This window comes from Numenius arquata, chromosome 12, assembly GCF_964106895.1.
Source record: "Numenius arquata chromosome 12, bNumArq3.hap1.1, whole genome shotgun sequence".
NCBI classification, from domain to species: domain Eukaryota; kingdom Metazoa; phylum Chordata; class Aves; order Charadriiformes; family Scolopacidae; genus Numenius; species Numenius arquata.
The window spans coordinates 28,261,477-28,281,751 of NC_133587.1; the positions used below are offsets into that span (position 1 = coordinate 28,261,477).

Here is a 20,275-nt window from a genome sequence, read left to right on the forward strand (position 1 = left end):
TTTCAGAATGCTGTTAGTATCTCTTCTTTTCAAAACCAATTCCCAGTTGAAGATTAAATAAGCATAAAGTTAAAATCCTTATATGAGTTGCATATCTATGCTGTAATAAATACATACGTGGTATGGTATGTCCTGAACTGAAAGAAGCCTCATCATTTCACAAGTTATGTAAAAGTTTACTGAGCAACTGCTGCCTCTAATACTAAATATTTTCAAGTTAGCTTGCTCATTTGTGATCAGTTACTAAAAATTTTATGGACATTGCTGTTGTCTCAGAAGAGGAGCAAAGTTCTCTTCCCCTGGCAAAGAGTAGTAGTACCTAAGCAGTGATCTTGTACTGAAGTGGAGTTTGGTTCATGTAAGATCCGGTTATTAAGTAACTGGAGGACGAAAAAGGCTTTATTGTGTTAGTCTACAAAATAAAAATAGAAGTGAATGATACAAAATTCTGCATGCCTTTGGAGGGAAGTCAAATTTGATATATCTTGAGATACGAATTTGAGATAATGTGACTTACAGTTAATATTTTTAAGACACATTTAAGGAGGAAGATCCATGTGTCTTTTTTGTTTTCCTTTTTTTTAATGTGGTTAGGCATTGATTCTGCCACAGCCTTTTTATTAAGGATACGAGTATGATAGTTATGTCTGTGACTAACCTTTTTGCTGGATTGCTGGAGTATTTTGTAATAGCGACTCCTTTTTCTCATCTTCCTACAATACCATGTACTTGTGGAGTTTCTGATTCTGAATGGTGCACGCTCAGTTGAAATGAAGGAAACTTTGGGATTAAGGTTGCAAGTGTTTGTCACTGCATAGCACTACCTGTGTTCAGAAGAAGCTGCAACTCCATCTTCCTTATTTCAGACAGAGAAATGGAAATTTTCTTGCATGTTAATTTGTAAGTAATACATACTGCATTCACAGAATCTTCAGTTTAAAGTTCTTTGTCCCCAAGAAACTATCCCCAAAACATTAAAAGAAAATTGAGAGTTGCTAAACAACATGGCTTCATTCTTATTTAATCTTATTTTTGCTCACAGGATTTTGTCAGGGAGATTAAGTTGTCATACCTTACCTAATTGGTTGGAGCTTCTGAGTGGGAGTACTAATTTGGTGCTGTTGATACATAGAAAATGGAGGAGTAGTCTCAGAGCTGTGTTCTGGCCACTGTGCTTTGTTTTTCCTCCTTTGTAAGCAGAAATTGTTTTGCACGACCCCTGACTTTGTCCACACTTCTGTCAGTGATGACCAGTTTATGGTGTATCCGTCTTCCATAGTGTTACTGTGCTGTTTGTAATCTTAAAACATTGTAATACCCAATTTTTTGAAAGTGTCTGCCCTTAAGCAATTTCCGTCTTAGGTCACTGAGGTGTATGGTGTTAAACATCAATGTTTCTTCCAATATATTTGTTTATGTTCTTTAGGAAGCTCCTTGAATTAAAAGTAAAAATTGTGACACCCCCCACCCACAATGTTAAGGGATTTGTTTATCTAGTTTTAGTAACCCTTAAGCCTAATTTTCAGAAAGAATTTAAGCATGTGCCTGTTGGTAATAATTTAAAAATACTCCAGATAACTAATACATTTTTTTAGAAATTTATTGAGTTCTCTAGTTTCTCTTTTTCTTGGGTTTTGAGACAAGAGCTTGGTAAAATTGCAATTATCTACTGACATTTAATGTGTCTCAGTGATTGCAGAAACAGATTCAGGGGATCTGACAGAAGTGAAATGTTTCTTTTGTGATGCACACTGAATATACTTTTATGCACACTGTTTTCTATTACAGCAGTTTCTCCGTCTTTGTGGTGACAGCTTATTATCAGGTGCTTAGCTATGAAGTTAGTTTCTACTTACAGCCTAGCTTAAAAATCTTAATATACTTTATTTGACATGGCCTGAAATCCTGTTCACACCTTTCTTGCTGTATTTATGTAGTGGAGTTCTTCTCTTTTGAAGAGCTATTGGACCAGTCTGAGCCACAAACCAGTGGCAGACAGTCTTCTGCTTACTCTGAGTTGTTTGGTATTGTGGAAGCCTTGTTGCCTGAGGTAGCATGGTCCATCATTGGTGGTGCTGTTAGATGTCCATTACCATACTGTATTACAGTATGTTCATGGGAGGGCTGTTTATTTGGGTTTCGTGGTGTGTTGCTGGGGAGGACTTGGAAGGGGGAAATTCAGTCTATTGTCAGTATGCTGTGCTGGTCCACACTGGAATTAGGAGAACGTCATTATTAGTTCCTGGTAAGGATTCTAACTGTCAGTTTAACACATCTTATGTTGCGTGCCATAATTAAAAAGCCTCTTCCTGTATGAAGATCTTATTTGAAGCTTTTATTTAAGGACAGAACCACCTCTCTTCTGCACTCTTGTACACTGTATTAGAGATGTAAATGTCTTCTGAGCTACAGTCAAGAATGAAAGCATAGTTTGGCTTTATTCTCAACTACCTCTAAGTTGTTTTTAGAGCAATGTCCCACTCCACTTAATCCGAATGTGATAACGTTAATAAGTGTTGCAAGATTAAAAAGACTTTAAAATTGACTGTCATCAGTGATGCTGTAGCAGCGAGTTTATTTTTTATTTAACACATTGAGATCTTCTGGGGTCATGAGCTAGAGAGTTAGGAATATGACTCTGTTGCTGAAGTCTGTAGTACTTTTTCATGTTTTCCATGGGTAAAATTGCTTAAGCTGCTTTTCCAAGTTGATTGATCTCAAATAAAGTAGGTGCCTCAGAGATGTTAAGCAGTGTTGAAGGTGTTGGTAACTTACTGGGATGATTATCCTGTGAATCAAACACTACAAAACAGCGTGGACTTTGCTGTCCTGAGGGAAATGAGGCTATGTAAGCTCTTTTGCTTGTAGAGCTACTTGGTGACTGGTATAAAACATTTATTTTGGGGGGCGTAATTAATATGTAATTGGGCAGTACAGTGATCAGGCTAGATTTTCTTTCTTTTGGCAGAACACTGTGCATTCAAGTTATTACGTTATGAAATTCTGGAAAATGTTACTGCACAGTTGGTGTATTCTCTGAGGCCATTGCTTTGCTAGAAAAATTGCAAGTTTTTATGCTTTTAGTTGCCTATGGAAGGCAGCCATATTTTATTTCAATACAGCAGGCCACAATAAAAAAAGAAAGATTGTGTTTTGTCTTATTACTTTTACATGTGGCCAATAAAAATGGCCATGATAGGCTGTTCAGTTACTGCTGAGACGTTGTGTATTGTGTTCTTCTTGTGTTACTTTTTTTCCTCCCATATGCAGAACTTTAGAAAATTGTTCTGCATAAAGATTTGCACTGAAGTGACAAAGATGTCAGTTGGAATACACTTTAGGTATTTTAATTTAGGCTTCTCCTAGATAAGTTTCTATCATTGTTACTGTTTAAACAAGCCTTAATTAGTTACCCCCATAAAATATCACTACCATAAACTATCTTGCTGTTAAGTTTTCTCTGTTCAAAAAATAATTAGTGTCTGTCGGTTGGGCAGTATTTTTTCTATTGAGGAAGTTCAAGTTCTAATATTGTCTCTAGTTTAATGAATTTGATAGCGTAGTAGCTAGAGGTGAAACATGGAGTCATGGAACAGTATGTATGGAGTGGAAACAAGTGGAATGAACTTCCTTGCTTTTCTGCTGCCCATTGTTTCTTTCCATATGCCTGGTTTCTGGGCACAGAAAAGAGGACTCTATTAGAGCCCTTCCTGAATCCCTGTTCCCTTTGGAGGGAGTGAAGGGGAAGACTGACTTTGAGTTCCAGTTACAGCACTCATTATTGCTATGGAGCATTTTGTGTGCTTCCTGCCCAGCTGGTGAGCATTTTTAAACTTTCTTTTGTGTTATCTGCACTGGCACTTTTTATTGTGGACAAAAGGAGAGTTAGGATGTTAACAAGGTATTTGTCTGACTGAAAAGGAAACATAAATGCACTACCTATGTTGGGCTGTATAAGGTTAATTATTGTACAGTGCAACACTATACTACTACAACTACTGTTATTCTACTATTTGTGCCTGGCTAAAATCTTGGGTGTGAGTGGAGGTGTGTGAACTTGTTTACAGTCTAATTTCTCAGTGTATGTTTGTTTGAAGAGGATGAAAAATAGAAAGATTTTTTTACTGTTTGCCAATCTGGATTGTAGATTATTTTTCAAAAGTAGCTCTAATGTGTCTCAATGTTCTGCATTGTGCATTTCCGTTGCAGATTTTATGTTTATGGTACTGTATAACGTTATGAGCTAAAAAGATTTTTAATTAGGCTAAGACACTTGGATGCCAGAGGGTGGTGTGGAATGCATGGTGATGTATTTGATGCTTTTCAAGCAGCAAGAAAATTTATCTTAGCTGTTAACAGATGCATGCTGTAGTTGTGAGCATAGGTGTATAGGTTTTGGAAAGGAGAGAGTTTCAGCTTGCTCTTGAAAGATGGCAGGGGAGAAGGGGAGTTGCTTTGTTAGAGCAGTCTAATCCTTAGCTCTCTCAGAATTTCAACTTATTTTAATTTCACAAAGTTAAAGTGATGTTAATGGAGACATTAATTAAATGTGATCATTACTAGAGAAAGTTGACTATGTTGCAAAATGGAATATTCTTATTTAACCCTATGTTATATCTGTTTTCCAAGTCCAGCGTAGTGTTGAAGCCTCACTGCAGTTCAGACTGTCTTGGGTTCAACAGTTTGGATCTGGAAACTACTCACAAAAGCGTTAAAGTGATTCTTGGCATGGCAGAATCTCAAATCTGTAATAGGCATTAAGTCACAACCTGGTTTTTGAACTGGTTCACAGAACCATGCTTTTTGTGTTCTCTGCTGATTTTCATGCATCAGTGAGGAAGATGTGATTTTTTTTGTTTGAAAGATTTCATGATAATTTAACCTTGACTCTGACCTGTCCTATGACCTGTTCAGCACTAGAGATAGTGAAGGCCTGCTCACAGGGTTGCATCACTACAGCTTTATATAACTGTAGTGCTGATGCCCTTCTTGGCCATCTTCCAGTTAGGAATAGCTCTTTCTAGATTTAACTGCTTCCAAAATAATGATTAAGCTGAGGAAAGTCACAGTGATGGTGAAGTAAGCATGTCTATGGGGAATTCTGCAACTGAATTGGAGGATTTATAACACAATATGAATTTCCTATGGTGCACCGAAGATGTATATTTGTAGTTGCTAGATCGTGAAGTATGTTAATAAGAATTGTAAAACCAAGGTTTTTATCCTTTTTTCTTGAAGAAATTGGGACTAGTAAGGAAGGTCTAACTCTAAGAGGAGAGGGTAAGAAGTGCTGTAAGGGAACGTTTTGAGGGGCAGTAGTGTGCTGTCTACCTTATCAGGCCTGTTTCTGGGATATGGCCTGTTCTCATAATCTACTTTGCCAGGCATGCAGCTGGGAGGCACACAGCTGATTGCAAGTCACAGCCACCTTAAAGTGGCTTGGAGTTAGGCTTTGCTGATGGTGAAAGCTAGCATACAAGGGGAACCCCCCTTCTTTTTAGAATAGACCTCCACTTGTGGATTGCTCTCTGCATACTCTATGGCCTTTTAAAGATCTTGAGCAACTTTCCCTGGCAACCTGAGCTTGCAATGCTTGCCTGCCTGGGTTGTCGGAGTTCCTAGGTGACTGCTATGCAGGTATGTACCTTTTTATACTGAGGCAACAAGGTTTTACTATGTGGTTAATTTGGTGATACAATTTTGGTGTTTGCGTATGATCTTTAAGCCCTTAACTTGTTTGAAGTGCCTAAAACTCTTGTTCTCCAGAGCATCCTTTGGTTTGGTCTTAAAAGCTTACCAACAGCAAACATCAGTTTGGCAGCCCTTTCATTTGCTTATTCCCTTGAAGTTTGGGTACTGATCTAAACTTAAAACAGTATTAGGCCTAGAATAAAATGGAGGTATGGAGGTGAAGCTGTAACTGTCCTAGACACCATTGAGTATTGATGGTTGGCCCTTGCACAAGCCCACGTAGCTTGTCCTGGCAATCCAAGGCAGTTGGTGTTGTTAGAGCAGCCGTGATCAGTTTTTACGCACCTGAGGCCAGCTCAGGTAGGGCAGGACCCCTAGGTTCAGGGCAAGCCCATGGGTGTGCAGCCTGGGGGTCCTGCTGGGAGGACTGCAGCTCAGCGCGGAGAGGCCCAGGGGCTCCTGATGGAGAAACTGCCGCATAGTGGGTGTTCTGACTATCGGTCCCAGCTGTGGGTGGGTGTGACTGCTGCAGCCGCTCCGATACCCGCTCCGAGGTGCCTGGTGACTCAGTGCTGGGGCTGGGAACCGGGGCGTGAAACAGTGGGGGGATGCTGCTGAGCTGTTAGACCGCGTGGGGGCTGAAAGTCTGCTCAAGGAGCTTGAGGGGTTTGTTTATGGGTTGGATAGAATTGGCTTTAAAGGATTTTATTGATTGAATAGGTATGTTGTTGGCTCTTATTCATGTTCGGAAAACATATGTTAGATTAGATTCACTATGGTGCTGTAGTCAGGCCACTACAGTATTTAAAAACCACTGACTCCATCTTGACTATTCTGAACAAAGTGTAATGTTACTGCATCCATGGTACGGGATTACAGTATATAAACTGCATTGGTGTTTTCTGAAGTTTTGAAGTGACTAATATCAAACTGTTCAAACAGGCCATCTGGTAAATTTTCATCTTGATTTTTTCCTTTAAAAAGGGAAATTGTTTTACCACATAGCGGAAAGGAACTATGTCTGCTTTAAGCAGCCTACAGAAATACGTGAAGAATTTTTCGTGCTTTTATCTCAGTAGAGTTTGGGAAGGGTGTAGTAAATAAATAAAGACTATTATCAAAATTATTACTACAAAAATATTAACTATCTCATGCCATAATCAGTGTTTTAAAAAAAACAGTTGATGTGATTGAGGAGTAAAGTCTTGTAATTATAACATGCTTCTGACATACATTAAGGGGAATTAAATGTGTCTGTTTTTTATAAATATATATTAAAATCTAATATGTGGAATATTCTAATGTACATAACATGTAAAGTCACATTATTCACTAGAAGCTCAATTTTTTGTTGTTATTTGTGTGCATCAAAAGCATGTGATTGTGATTATTGCTTTGACAAGCTTAAGTTACCCCCATGGTAAATCATTCCACCTGGCTCTGAGCATGCAAGAGACTTCTGGTGTAGGACTAATTGTCTTGATTTTGAAAGGGTGCATTTAAGGACAAGACATACTGTTTCAACCAAGATAGTGCAGGAAAAGGTTCAGAGCCACTGATGGTTCAGGTTGCAGTAACTCATGCATGTGCAAATCAGCCTTTAACCTTTGCTAGGATACTAAACAGATTAGTCATGGTGTATCTCTTGCTTTTTTGATGGACTCTTTTTTTCTAACCTGTAGTGTTAGAGGCAAGGAGGAAGAAGTTTGAAGTAGTAATTTTGTCAACACTTGAGAGATAGAAGGCTCAGCATTTGCATTATAATCTCTCTCATTCTGCACCATGATATATCATTTAGTCATCTTCTGCGTATGTGGCTCTCAGAAAACTTAAAAAAAATAGAAGTGTTTTAATGGCTCCATTCACTCCCACCTATCAGTCCACTATCAGTGGACTGTTCTTTAACGTAGTTTCATGTAAGATACAGTATTTGCCATTTGCAAGGCACTTTGACTTCATATTTAGATCGCTATATAGTATGTGAAGTTAGTGGTTTGTAATGTAGCATCCCTAGGTATTTAGAAACTTTTCAATAGTCAGAGGAAAAATAAAGGCAGTGAGAGTGTTATATTTGGAATATCTAGGGTTTTCCCTGAAATGTGTAATAAAGTGATGTTTTTTTTAGTTCAATGTGATTTATGTGAACATTTAAACTTAGGAAAACGAAATCATATAAAGAAGAATGGAACAGGGTTTTACTTGCTTAGACATTTTCAAGGAATGGGAGGCCTAAGAGCAGGAAATTTAACATAAGATTGCTAAGGGCTTAATGAATGGCCTTGTTTAATTGTAATTAGAACTGTTCAGGTATAACTGGTGATTTTTGCTTAGGCATAAATGCAGATATAAAACATGTTGAGAATTATCTCCCTTCGCATTGCCCAGCTGTTCTTTTGTGTCTGAGTGTTTTCATGGCAAGAAAGAAGACTGAGTTACCTTGAGAAGCAGTTGTTAGGGAGGTCAGAAGCAGATGGTGGTTTGGGAGATTCTGCTTTTGGTGTTCTAGATGTCAATACCTATATTGCAGAGACTGGGGTGCAGGAAAATTAATCTATATGTATAAATAGAAATAGTTACCTAGAACCAGTTAAAAGTAGTCTCAAAGGGGTTAAGAAAACAGCATTGCTCCAGTGAACTTGAAACCTGATTTTGTGTATCTAACTGTGTAGGCTGTTCATAAACCCATTTAAACTTTTTGACTTAATATTGAGGAAAAAATGTCTCAATTTCTGAATTGACATGTTAGGACTCCTTCAACCATCGAAAATATAAAGGCAACTTGTTCGTTTCTAGTGGAATGAAGTTTGAGAGTAAGACTAGTGAAGGGACATACTGCATTATTGTAACTAGAAAGGTATAGTGAACTTTACGCTGTGTGAAAAAGAAATATGTGTATGGTCTCCCGAAATATTTCTGCATCTGAACTATGCTGTGTTCCAGACCGTGGGCAACTTGCCTTTTCCCCTTCAACCTTAGAATGCAAATGATTGATTTCCTTCAAAACATACATGGTAAACAGTCTTTCTTTTTTTTCTTTAGGGACCAGTTACTCTCCACAAGAAAATTCACATAACCACAGTGCTCTTCATAGTTCAAATTCACATTCTTCTAATCCCAGCAATAATCCAAGCAAAACTTCTGATGCAGTAAGTATTTGTGACCGGTGTTCATCCCTGTGTCACCCCATTCACACACACTATATTTTCACCATTTTTGTATAAAACAGGCAGAATGTAGATTACCTGCTTCATTGAGTTTTCCAGCATCAGTCATTATTTTGTAAACACTGTGTAAACCCAGGCTGCAGTTATTATATGTTGTAAAACTGTATTAATTGATATCCATTAGAGCTTGGAGGTACCTGTCTGGAATTTTAAAATACTAGATTATTTAAATAAAGTAGATATCGGGAGAAATACTTTCCATTAACTTTGTTGGTAAATCTAGAGGAGATAGTATGATTTCACTTATTTTAGATGCATTACATATTGTGAATTTTAGTCACTTTATTATCTAAGTTTTAGTATTTAGCATGGTGCTTGATAAAAATTGCAGTGAAAGCAGAATAAATACATTTGTGAAGTGTTGAAAAATTTTGGAAATATAAGTGATTTTTGAGGAGGTTTTGAGGTGCAGAAGACCAATGTTATCGATACTGCTGTATCCCACTAAATGTACTATTAGATTTTGTTTCAGAGTTGATGGGAATGAACCAGAGGAAACTGTTGCAGAATGCAACAGAAGCGTAGTGGTCACATCTTTAAACTATCGAAATGAAACAGGCATTTAAGGGTGGTGTAAATAGAAATTAGTGATATGGGTGCGTATGAGGATGCTGTGTGGTTTTAAAAATGGTAGAAGCTTTTAAATTTGTATGTTAAAACTCTCAAGTAGTCTTTTGTCCAACACTGTTTCTATTTTAAAGGCTTATGATTCTGCGGATGATTGGTCTGAACACATCAGCTCTTCAGGCAAAAAATACTACTACAACTGCCGAACAGAAGTTTCACAATGGGAAAAACCAAAAGAGTGGCTGGAAAGGTATATGTGTGTGCCTATTTTCATTGTATAAAGAGCAAATACTCTTAAGTTCATTTAAGAGCAGTTGATCTTATCTAATAGATTACTGCTATAAAAGATTGTGGTCCAAGTCTACTGTGTTCCTACCCTTACCGTGACCTCTGGACCTGTTTTATCCTGTGATGATCCAGAGTGGGGGGGGGGGGGGGGAGTATGGTTGGTTTGGGTTTTTTTGTTTTTTGGTGGGCTGGTTTTGGGTTTTTGTTTTGGTTTTTGGTGGGTTGTTTAGTGTTTGATTGGGTTTTTTTGCAACGTTAGTGAGCTGGAACTACTATACTGGGGGCTTCGACAAGCACTGATGTAAGGAGTTTGCCTACACCATCTGTAGCAGCAGGCTCTTAGGATAGTTTAATTCATCTCATGTAACTTCACCTGTAGAAAGTGTTATATTATTAGATGATGTAAGTTCTTACTTAACTTGTGTTTTCTTTTCTTCAGAGAGCAGAGACAAAAAGAAGCAAGCAAAATGTCAGTTAACAGTTTTCCAAAAGATAGGGATTACAGAAGAGAGGTGATGCAGGCGACAGCTGCCAGTGGGTTTGCCAGTGGAAGTATGTGGGTTTTTTACAGTAATACATTCTTGCCTTGTTTGCATTACTGTTTTCCTTTTCAAGCTTAAAAAAAAAAAAAATTCCTTTCCTTAGCTGTTTTTCTCACCTTTTTATTTAAAAAGGCCAAAGCAGATAGCACATACAGCTCTCCCAAATGTTGTTTCTTAAAATAACTTTGAGCCTTTACTAGTACAACGCTTGCTTAATGCTTTTCATGGTACTCCTCCTTTTTGCAGCTTTTACTGCCTAATTTAATTATCTTTATAGGTTGTTATTGAAACAACTTGCCCTGTTTATGGTATAGTTGGACTGTCGTGATCATGGAGACCTGTTAATGTCATAATTCTGAACTTAAAAATAGAGATGCAGAAGTCTCTTCCAAAACCTTGATTGCACATCTGAAAATAATAAACTAATTTAATGGATTATGATATCAGGGTTTTCGGAGACTTGTGTACATTATTGAAAGCATATTTTTACGACTCCAATACTCTTAGCAAAGCCTTTCCTGGACTATGTATTTCTGTTACTTGGAAATCTTTATCTTGATACCTAGCTTTAATCTTTGTCAAATCTTTCTGGGAAATGATTGTACTGTGAGGTTATTTTCTGTATGCTGGTGCAGTAGAAGCCAAGGTATTAATCTTCCCCTCCCTGCCCGCCTTAGAACTTGATGAGGCAGAGAGGTATAAAGGGCTGTTTTGTTGTGTATGCTGAAACATACTGCATATGCTAAAACATGCTGTATGCTACAAAAAGACAGCAGAAATGCATATTGCAGTAACTTTGTTTTGTGGCACTTGAAAAATCTAGGAATCGCTAAAAAGAATTTGCTTGGTGTTTTCCCTGTGACACATATTTTAGTGTCTATGGTCGTGTGACAAATGCAGATTAGTCACTCATTTAATATATAGTCTTCTTCAGTTGGTTCAATTGAAAGTAAATTCTTTGTAGTAGTACTCAAGTGACTTGAAGTGGAATTCTTGGAAGGCTAGAATTTGAAACTATTAAGTTATACTCAATGTTCAGGATTTTCAATGAACAAAAGAAAAATGGCACGAATTATCTCTTCGTGCTAAATATAAGATGGAAATAATAGATTTTGATTTAGATTCTTTTAGGAGACTTCAAAAGTTAACTTGACTGTAACACTTGTTATAAAGCAGCCTTTCATCAAAACACAGTGCTTAACCGGAACTCTAAATCAAGCAAAGGTCAGAGAAAATGCATTTTGTCAGTGAGTAAAGTTAAATTTTGCCTTTTTAATGCTGATCTACTTGAGGCTATTTTTAATTGTAAGAAGTTCAATCAGATCTAGTTGTTGATGTGCAGCTGTATTAATCAAAGTCACTGCAATCTTAGACAAGTTTCTAATTTAATCTTTTTTTCTTATTGCAACGTTACTTGGGGAATCCTGAAAAAAGTGGAAGACAAGCATTCCAGTGACGCCAGTAGTATGCTCCCACAGAATATTTTATCTCAAACGAGCAGGCACAATGACAGAGACTACAGACTGCCAAGAGCAGAGACTCACAGTAGTTCTACTCCAGTACAGCATCCCATCAAACCAGTGGTTCATCCAACTGCTACCCCAAGCACTGTTCCTCCTAGTCCATTTTCTCTACAATCTGATCACCAGCCAAAGAAATCCTTTGATGCTAATGGAGCATCTACTTTATCAAAACTGCCTACATCCACATCTTCCATCCCTGCACAGAAAACAGAGAGAAAAGGTAATGTCTAATGAAATTCCTTCTAGTATTTAAGATGATGCGTGGCTTGTTTAAAGTATGTTAGTTCTAGAATTTAAATGTATTTTGTCCTGTTGATTGAGTTTGCTTAGAACCTGTTTACTGTTTTAATGTGTTTATTTCCCCTTAAACAAAGTTTGCTGTATCTTATAGAACTTCAATTTGACACTGCATTATTTGCTATTTACTGGCTTATTCTGCAAATTATAATTTCAAATGATAATTTGAAAGATGTATTTTAGTAGGACATATTTTAATTTTTGTCCTCCTGTTGTTTTGGATCTTTGCCATTATTTGAGTTCTTAACATAGTTACACCGTTTGAAACTCATTTTGGACCGTTATATTTTATGAACTGCTGTTACTGTTTGGAATGCCAGTGTCAAACTTTTCAGTAAACACAAGTGCAATTCTTTACTGTTACATGTCTGTAACAACTGCTCTTCTGTTTTGATCTGTGTCTTGTGATATACTGGATCTGCAGTTCTAAAGGTGCTGAAAGTTTGTTTTTCTGTACAATACCAGAAACATTTAGAGTCATCAAGCAAAGATCAAGACTTTACTGCGTATTGTTTGTGACCCTTCAAAAGTCTGCATTTTAATTGGTTTTACTTCAGTATTAGGGAAGAAGAGTTCAAGCAGACTGTGAGAATGGAGATGTGTGTTATTAGTGATGGTGTGATAACTTTGGTATAGTTGAGTTCCTAGAGAGTACCATTGTATAAGAAAATTCTATTTTGGAGGCTTTGGGCAGGGAAAAAGTACTTTCTGATAAACATGTTTGTTTTTAATTTAAAATATTGTCTAATTAGTATGACACAGTTCTTTTTTGAAAGATGGCTTGTTGCCCTGTTGATGTTTGCAAATCTGTCTAGTTACAGAAGAATAGTGCAGCGCTAAAAAGAAGACCAAAAAGACTCACATCACACACTGGTCTTATACTCTGCATTTGCTTTCCTGCCTTCCAGTTTTCTTTATTAAAGAATTCCAGCTTTTACACAGAGATAAGTGCAGTTGGCCATCCAAAGCATGCAGACAGTACCATGCACTGGCAAATACTGCAATATAAGAAAATTGTGCATGTAAAGAAGTTTTGCATGTTTTTCTTGAGACTGTGTAATTTTTATATCACCTGGTACATGAACGCTGACTACAAACTACAGAGGAACAGAAGATTTTTCAGCAAGCCTTTTTCTATTCAACGCAGTAAAACAAGAAGTAAGGTCTACTAGTTTGTGCATGGTTCTTGTGCTGAATACCACAGTCACCTGCTTCAGTTCAGCCTCTGTTTTGATTGCAGTTTGATCCACTTCTAAACTCAACGGTACAAAACATCCACGTCAAGTGTTCTCTTCTGTGGCATATCCTCTCTATTTTCATTGCTGTCTTTAAAATATACTTAAAGAAAATCCTTATTATTGCTCAGTTTGGGCATGTACTTGATTCTTGTTTGGTGTATGATCAGACTTCAAACTGGATGTATTCTTTCCCTGCTTTACTGCATACCTTTATTAGTTGCTTCTACTTACATTGAGCAACTGAATCTTACTGCAAGTGGAGGAATTTCCCATTGTGACAACTGCTACAAATGTTGGCAGGGAGTTCTAGTATTTTTTACATATGACATTAATTTGAGAACATACAATTGGGTATGAATAGTGAAAATGATCGCACAGGGTGTTCTTGACACAATAAATCCTACTTTTGAATCTGTGTTACCATGGCTGGTTCCGTATTAAATATACACTTAATTTCTGTATTCCTATGTAGTTTTTTTTTAAGTCTATAGTGGTTAAATGGATAGCTTCTCTGTAATACTCTTGCCTCGGTGTGTTTCATGGCACTTCACTGTGAGCAAATATAATACCTGAGCTTCAGACAGTGTGGATTACAGAAAGTTAGTAAGTAATTGAAGAATTTGAATAGATGAATGTTAGGCTTAAAATACTTATTCCAGAAAATGTGAGTTTTCACATGTTACTTGAATACCTCTCTTCCTGCAGGAACAGAAAAATTCAGTGCAGCTTGTATTATAAGTGATCGTTCAAAGAGTATATTCAGTAGTCTTGCCTTTTTTCTTTTTCTGTGAATGTTGGAGTTTCTTTTGTTTGCTTTTAAAAAATTTGACCAGTATAATTTCTGTAGCATTTTACATATTTAAATTTAAAAGAAGGGAAGAAGCAGTGCTGTATGTGCACTGGGATGGTTTTGGATAGCTTGCTTCTGTTACTCATTTTCCCAGAGGTGACTGTGAACCTGTAGTACTATAGGTATATGGTGTTTAAAAGTATTTGTTTGTAGCTATTATGCAAAATGAAAAAAATTAAAAATTGTCCTGAGACACTCAGTTCAAACAATCTTCTAAAAGTGTCTTTGTAAAATTGTAAAATAGTTTGAGGGGTTTATTTTTACACAAGTAAAGCAAACAGTCTTTGGGTTTTTTTTCTGTTTGCTACCTGTGCCATCCCTCTCTCTTTCGAAAAAGAGGTTAAAGCTGTATTTTTTTCCTTATAAATAGCTTGGTCCAAGTGACTGAATAGTATGCATAGTAGTCCTTGTCTAAATGAGTTCTTGCTTCTTGTCAGTGTGTTGCTGGCAGCCTTATGCTAGCATATATATACCACTGTTTTAATAGTTCTGTTCTTAGTGTGTATTTTTTAATGCAATAATAGTTGTGAAAAACAAAACAACAAAAAAACCACAGAAACCAACAACTACATTTTTTTCAGCTCAATCTCTTTTGCTGCAGGGGTATGTTGTAGTCCCACAAGGAGATTGAATAAAATCCCTGGCTGAACTCTAGCTCAGCTGTTAGCAGTAGCCCTCTGCCCTCAATGGCTGGCAGTAGTGGAGAGTTCCTGGGGAACTATTTGACCTCTACCCTTTGGTTTGAATGTTCCAGTCAGAATCTGCTGCTTCTGTTTGTGCTCACTGTGAGTGCTTTATGCAGGTAAAGTGTGGGGTTGCTTTTCCTACTTTTTGGCTGCTTTATCTGTAGGGCACATCACGTTTTCCTATTTCTAATTCGGTTACTGAATAAAACGTTGCATTGTCTTTATCTTAACAGTGTGTCTGTCTATAGGATACTTCTCACACCTTTCCTCCAAGTCCCATCAGGCAGCACTTCTGTTTCTAGTGCAGCGATACTCTCAGATTTTCCTGACAGACTCAGCACACCAGCCTGGTGCAGTTCTGGCTGGGTTGTGATCCTGAGGCTGACAGGTTCAAGTGGTTGGTCAGTGACAGCTGAGCTGCTTCTTCATCCTTTTCTCACCCCTGTGGTTTTCTTACTTGTAACACTTGTTAGTCTTTAGCAGTCAGTTATTAACATTGCTCCTGGTATCGTTGCATCTTCTTTGGCTGAGTTTTGCAGTTTTAACTATATTACTCAATTCATACAGTGGTTAGAAAAAATTACACTAGCGAGACTGTTAGAGGTTTTTTCCAGTACTTTATACTTGTTTGCTGAGCATTGCTGTCACATTTATTTTGGCAGCAGAGGTAAAATACGAAAATTAATTTTTAAGCTGGAGTAATCCAAATGAGAAAAATACTGATTTTTTTTTTTTTTGTATTTTAAATAAGTTGAGTGTATTTGAGAATTCAGTTACTGTTGTTGCCATACTTTAGTTTAGCCAAATGTGTTTACAAAATGCATTGCTTTTAAATATTGATATATTTTGGTGTGGCTTAAGGTCCTTAGCAGATTACAACTGAACTATGCAAAAAAAGTAGATGGGACTGTCGCTGCTTGGAGAACTTAGTTGGTGGACTACACACCTAAAGTACTTCAGCACAGATGAATGTGTTATGATTCTTAAGCATCAGCAGTAAACCAAGCAGTTCAGTTAGCTGTTCGAGGTGGTAGTTGTTTAATTAGTATAGCAGAGGTGAGGTTTATAGGGCAAGAAGACATTGAATTTCTGAAAATTTTGTGATGCAGTTTTCCTCCCAGAGAGAGCACACTGTGAGAGCACACGTGCATGACTGTTGCTAGCAGAGCAAAGATACAGCTCCAGCTCACAATAGAGTGATTGGGTAATATTGTAGTGTTGAACCCAAAGGACTTGGAAGGCATTGTTTTTGTTTTAAATGGAATAAAAAAATTACATCAGTGGTAAAAGATGTTGGAACACTCAAAGGATCACATTGATGATTTGGGAATTATCCAGTCAACAGTAGTAATTCCCATGTCTTTAAAAAAAATCTGTGTTGAAATCAATTAGCTGTCCATATATGTGGCAGAATAAGAGCAAGCTATATCTAATAGTATTTTAAAGCTACTCGTTGTGTAGGGAGTACTGGTATGTTAGTTGTGAGAAGGAGGACTGTGAAGGAAGTTATTGCACAAAAAAATGCATTTCCTCTTTTTGTTTCTTTTTTTTCCCCACTCACTTCTCTGTCACACTAACATGCCCGAATAACTCGGCACGCCGTGGGGAAGAAGGGAGTGAGCAAGTTCTGGGAACAGGTACTTAAAGGACTCCGGCAGGTAGAACAGGGTGGCTGAGGCACAGCAGAGCTGCAGGAGTGTTGGTGCCAAGAGCCTGTCGTTGAAACAGAGTAGCTGAACAGTCAGAAGACTTAGTTTTTCACCTCCCTGCGTTAAACCTAGTCTGAATAACTTTAGCTGTAACATACTAGGCTGAGAATTGCCTTTTAGAATGTGATACACTAGTGGATCAGCTGTTTGCTTAGGAGCAAAGGTTCTTGTTGGGAGGAACAGAGATAGGTAACAGCAAGATTCAGCGGCATTTGAATATAGCGCCTCAGACTCTGAGAAGCGAAGGGTTTGGCTTCTTGTATCTAGGTTGTAATCGAAGAACATTGTGGCACAACTGCTGAAAATGATCTGTGGTGGTTTTTTTTTTGAAAGGATTTCTTGGCCCTGTTATTAAAAAATGCACAATGCTTGGAAATGTGCAGTGTAATGTTTCCATTCTGACTTGACGTGATGTTTTTGGGGCAGACAGTAGCCTCCAGCTTACTTCAGTTGGGATATCTCCCTGTGAAACCTGCAACAAAGGCGCGCTTTTGTCATACACATTCTTGTCATAGAGAGTACTGCCTGAGAACTTGAGCTTCTATCCTTTTTGTCCAAAAGATGTGATGCAGGTCGTACTCCTCCAGAGTAGGTGATGAATAGAAAGCTCTTTCCTAATCATTGTGATCTTCCAAAATTATTTTCATTATAAAAAGTTTTTTCTTGCTCCACTTCAGTGTAAAACCAATTAATAGTTCTTCACGTTAATCTCCACATCTAGTTGTTTTTGTTTGCTGATTACTTTCTTTTCCTCTTTTTTTTTTTCTGATGGCTTTATTTTTGTTCATTTTCTTCCATAGAACTAGTTTAGTTCTATATTGTAGTTCTGTATGTAGGCTGTATCTAATTAGCTTGTTTATGTGATTGTCAGAACTCATACTTTATTTTCATATTGTTACAACAAAGTGAACAGATTTTTTTTTTTTTTAGAAGTCTTCTTAAAAGCTCCAGAAGTTGAAACTTTAATGTTCTTAGCTTAGCATGGAAAAATTGGTGCAAAGTCATGCTTTTAAAATCACAAGAAATGATTTTAAAAATAACCTAATGGTTCAAATTAGGTTTATGAACGACTGCTGTGCAATCAAAAGCCTTATTTTGCAATAATACTGTAGTTAGCTTGTTAATGTACAACACAGGTGTAGAGACCAGTGTATCTGTAACTGTAGAGTTGTAAAACTAAAGGTCTTAGATTTGCAAAGATATTTTACTTTTCTCAGTAGGCTGTGTTCATTTTGACTGTATTTCAGTCAATGATTGAGGCTTCAAATGCATTTAAGAACTACAGGACTGTATAATTCCAAGCATTTTTTTAAAATCCTAGTAAATGTTCTAGAAACTAGGAAATAGTGTTTAAATGTTGAAAGCAAACTTAACTGTGTGGCAGAATATGCGATGAAACAGTCTCTCGAAGCAGATCAGAAGAAAAGAGGAATTAAGGAGGAAAAGAAGGGAGTGAGAAGTTTCTGCTTCTATTTGTGGAAAAAGTAGGGGAAATGCACACACCCCAGAGAGTGATATCTGAGGATTTTTCTTTCATTTTGAGGAGTTTTGACTAGTTGTGTTAACTTCAAAGGTGAAACTTGCAAGTTCTGTATAGCATCATAAATTAAACCAGTTTTAAGCCTTTGTAATTATATTACACAAAAACAGATGTTTAAGTATTTAGAGGCTTTGTTTTATCAGCAGTATTTCTTGGATTTATTTCTGTGAAATCAAATGTCCAGTCTGGAAGACATGGAGTAAGACAGTTTAGTTTAAGTTAAGGTAATGAAAGTTGTGATTATACGGAACTAATCTGTATTCTATACTGTTTAGCATGTTTGTTGTCATCACAAAGGAGTTTCCCTTTGTAGAGAAGAAAATAGCCATTCAGGCTACTTAATGCAAACAAGAAATACTTGTATTTCCACAAATACTTTTTTACAACTTCTTTTTGGCAGAAATGTTTTTACATCCTTTGTTTCACTATGAATAACTTAAATTACTTAATTTGTGAAGTGCTATGGTGTTCTGAGCATTCATTGTATTCTTCATCTTCTATGATGTTCAGTGACACAGTTATAAGATGATGTACATGTAGATAGTCATGATCAGGGAGATCTATTCTTTCACAACACTTGAACTGTTGGTTTTGTAATGTTAACCATCTCAAAAGATGGGAAAGTTAGCATTAGACACCATCCTTTCTTCACATCACTTTCTCTAGGTGTTTAATCTCAGTGAATGTACAAAAAATCTCTGTTGTGGGTATATTTTAACACATGCTTAAAACTCCTGCAGTAATACAGCTACAGAATAGTGTTTCCATATTGTCTAAAAGAATTACCTGGACTGTATTGTTTTGATGTAATTCAGTTTGCATTTTTATAGCAGAGAAACTCACCCAAACTAAAGTACTTTTGCAGACCTCTTAGAATTCAGTGGGTTTGTATGACCTATTTTGAGTCCTTTTATTCAAGAAATGAATAAATATCCAGAACTGGTCTTAAGTTTTGTCTTCAGTGCATTGTTAGCTCAAGTTTGCCTTTGATTCAGTTTATTTTGTGTTCAAAACTGCAGCATGGGTGAAAAATACTTCCAGCTGTTTGGTATGGTGGTGTGGTTTGAAGCTCAGGTATTGCTTAGGTGAATTAATAATATAGTAGTGATTTGGTTCTTTGCTTAAAATAATTCAGCTGTGAAGACAAGCCTAACTACATTAAATATGATTTGAAATTAGTGCTGGTAATTGCTTAGTATTTTTTTCTGTTTTGTTTGTTTCTAAATTAGGGTGTTGGGGATTTTTTATGTTTTTGGCTGTAAGGTTCTCAAAACTGCAGGGTAGGGGTCTTGTACATAAAGGTACTAACATGCCCCATTGTGCTTAATTCCCTTGCTTTTGTCTGCCAGTGTATCTCGTCCTTGTGTGGACTGTGACAGATCCAAATTCAGTTTAAACTTCATATACTTTTGTTTAGTATGGTAAGATTCTTGTTTGCTTGATATGTCTGGACTTGTAGTTGTCTTAATAAGTTTACTATGAACACCATAATGTAAGATTTGTATCTAATACTTTTGTAACGGACTTGTACTAATGACTTACTGTTTTAAGGGGAGGGTAATACCTCCTCAGCTGTCCTAGTCGCATGTTACTGAAAACCATAGAAAAATTTTGTAACTACATTTTTTCCTCTTCAGTCTTTGTAACGCTTCTTGTCCCTCTGTAAGTTCTTCTCAGGAAAGATCCTGGCCAAATGACCAGGTCCCTTCACAGATACATTGAAAGCCAACCCCTTGTCCTGAGGAGCTTGTAATTAGATAAGGCCACCTATTTTTCAGAAGTTTGCCTGAAACATCAAAATGCATATGTGTGCCCTGGCTGTTGCATCCTTGCAAGCTGTCAAATTTGGATTCTTCAGCATTTTTTTTTCTGGTTTAGATTTCTCAGCTACTTGACTGGAAAAGGGGTTTTTTGAGTATGTGCAATCTACTATGAGCTATTTCTACTGTAACTGCAGTTACAGCAGAAGTCCCCTTTTCACTGAGATCTCTAATCTCATTTGCTTCACGTATTGATTCTCACTTCAGTCTTTTTTTAGGGTTCTACAAATTAGTCTCAAAAGTTGCAATTAAGGCTGTCAGAAGACAAAAGCTTTTGGAAATTTTGCAACACTTCACTCT

General features: G+C 37.0%; 1 protein-coding gene across 2 annotated transcripts in view; it reads left to right on the forward strand.

Moving 5' to 3' along the window:
* The window catches only part of WAC (WW domain containing adaptor with coiled-coil), a 62,564-nt gene that overhangs the window by 15,477 nt on the left and 26,812 nt on the right, over positions 1-20,275 (forward strand). The window contains exons 4-7 of one of the 2 annotated variants that reach the window (XM_074157017.1): positions 8,731-8,837; positions 9,617-9,732; positions 10,210-10,322; positions 11,747-12,055. In XM_074157017.1, the coding sequence (XP_074013118.1) occupies positions 8,731-8,837; positions 9,617-9,732; positions 10,210-10,322; positions 11,747-12,055 (645 nt within the window). The remainder of the gene's footprint in view (positions 1-8,730; positions 8,838-9,616; positions 9,733-10,209; positions 10,323-11,746; positions 12,056-20,275) is intronic. The other variant, XM_074157018.1, reaches the window with a different exon arrangement.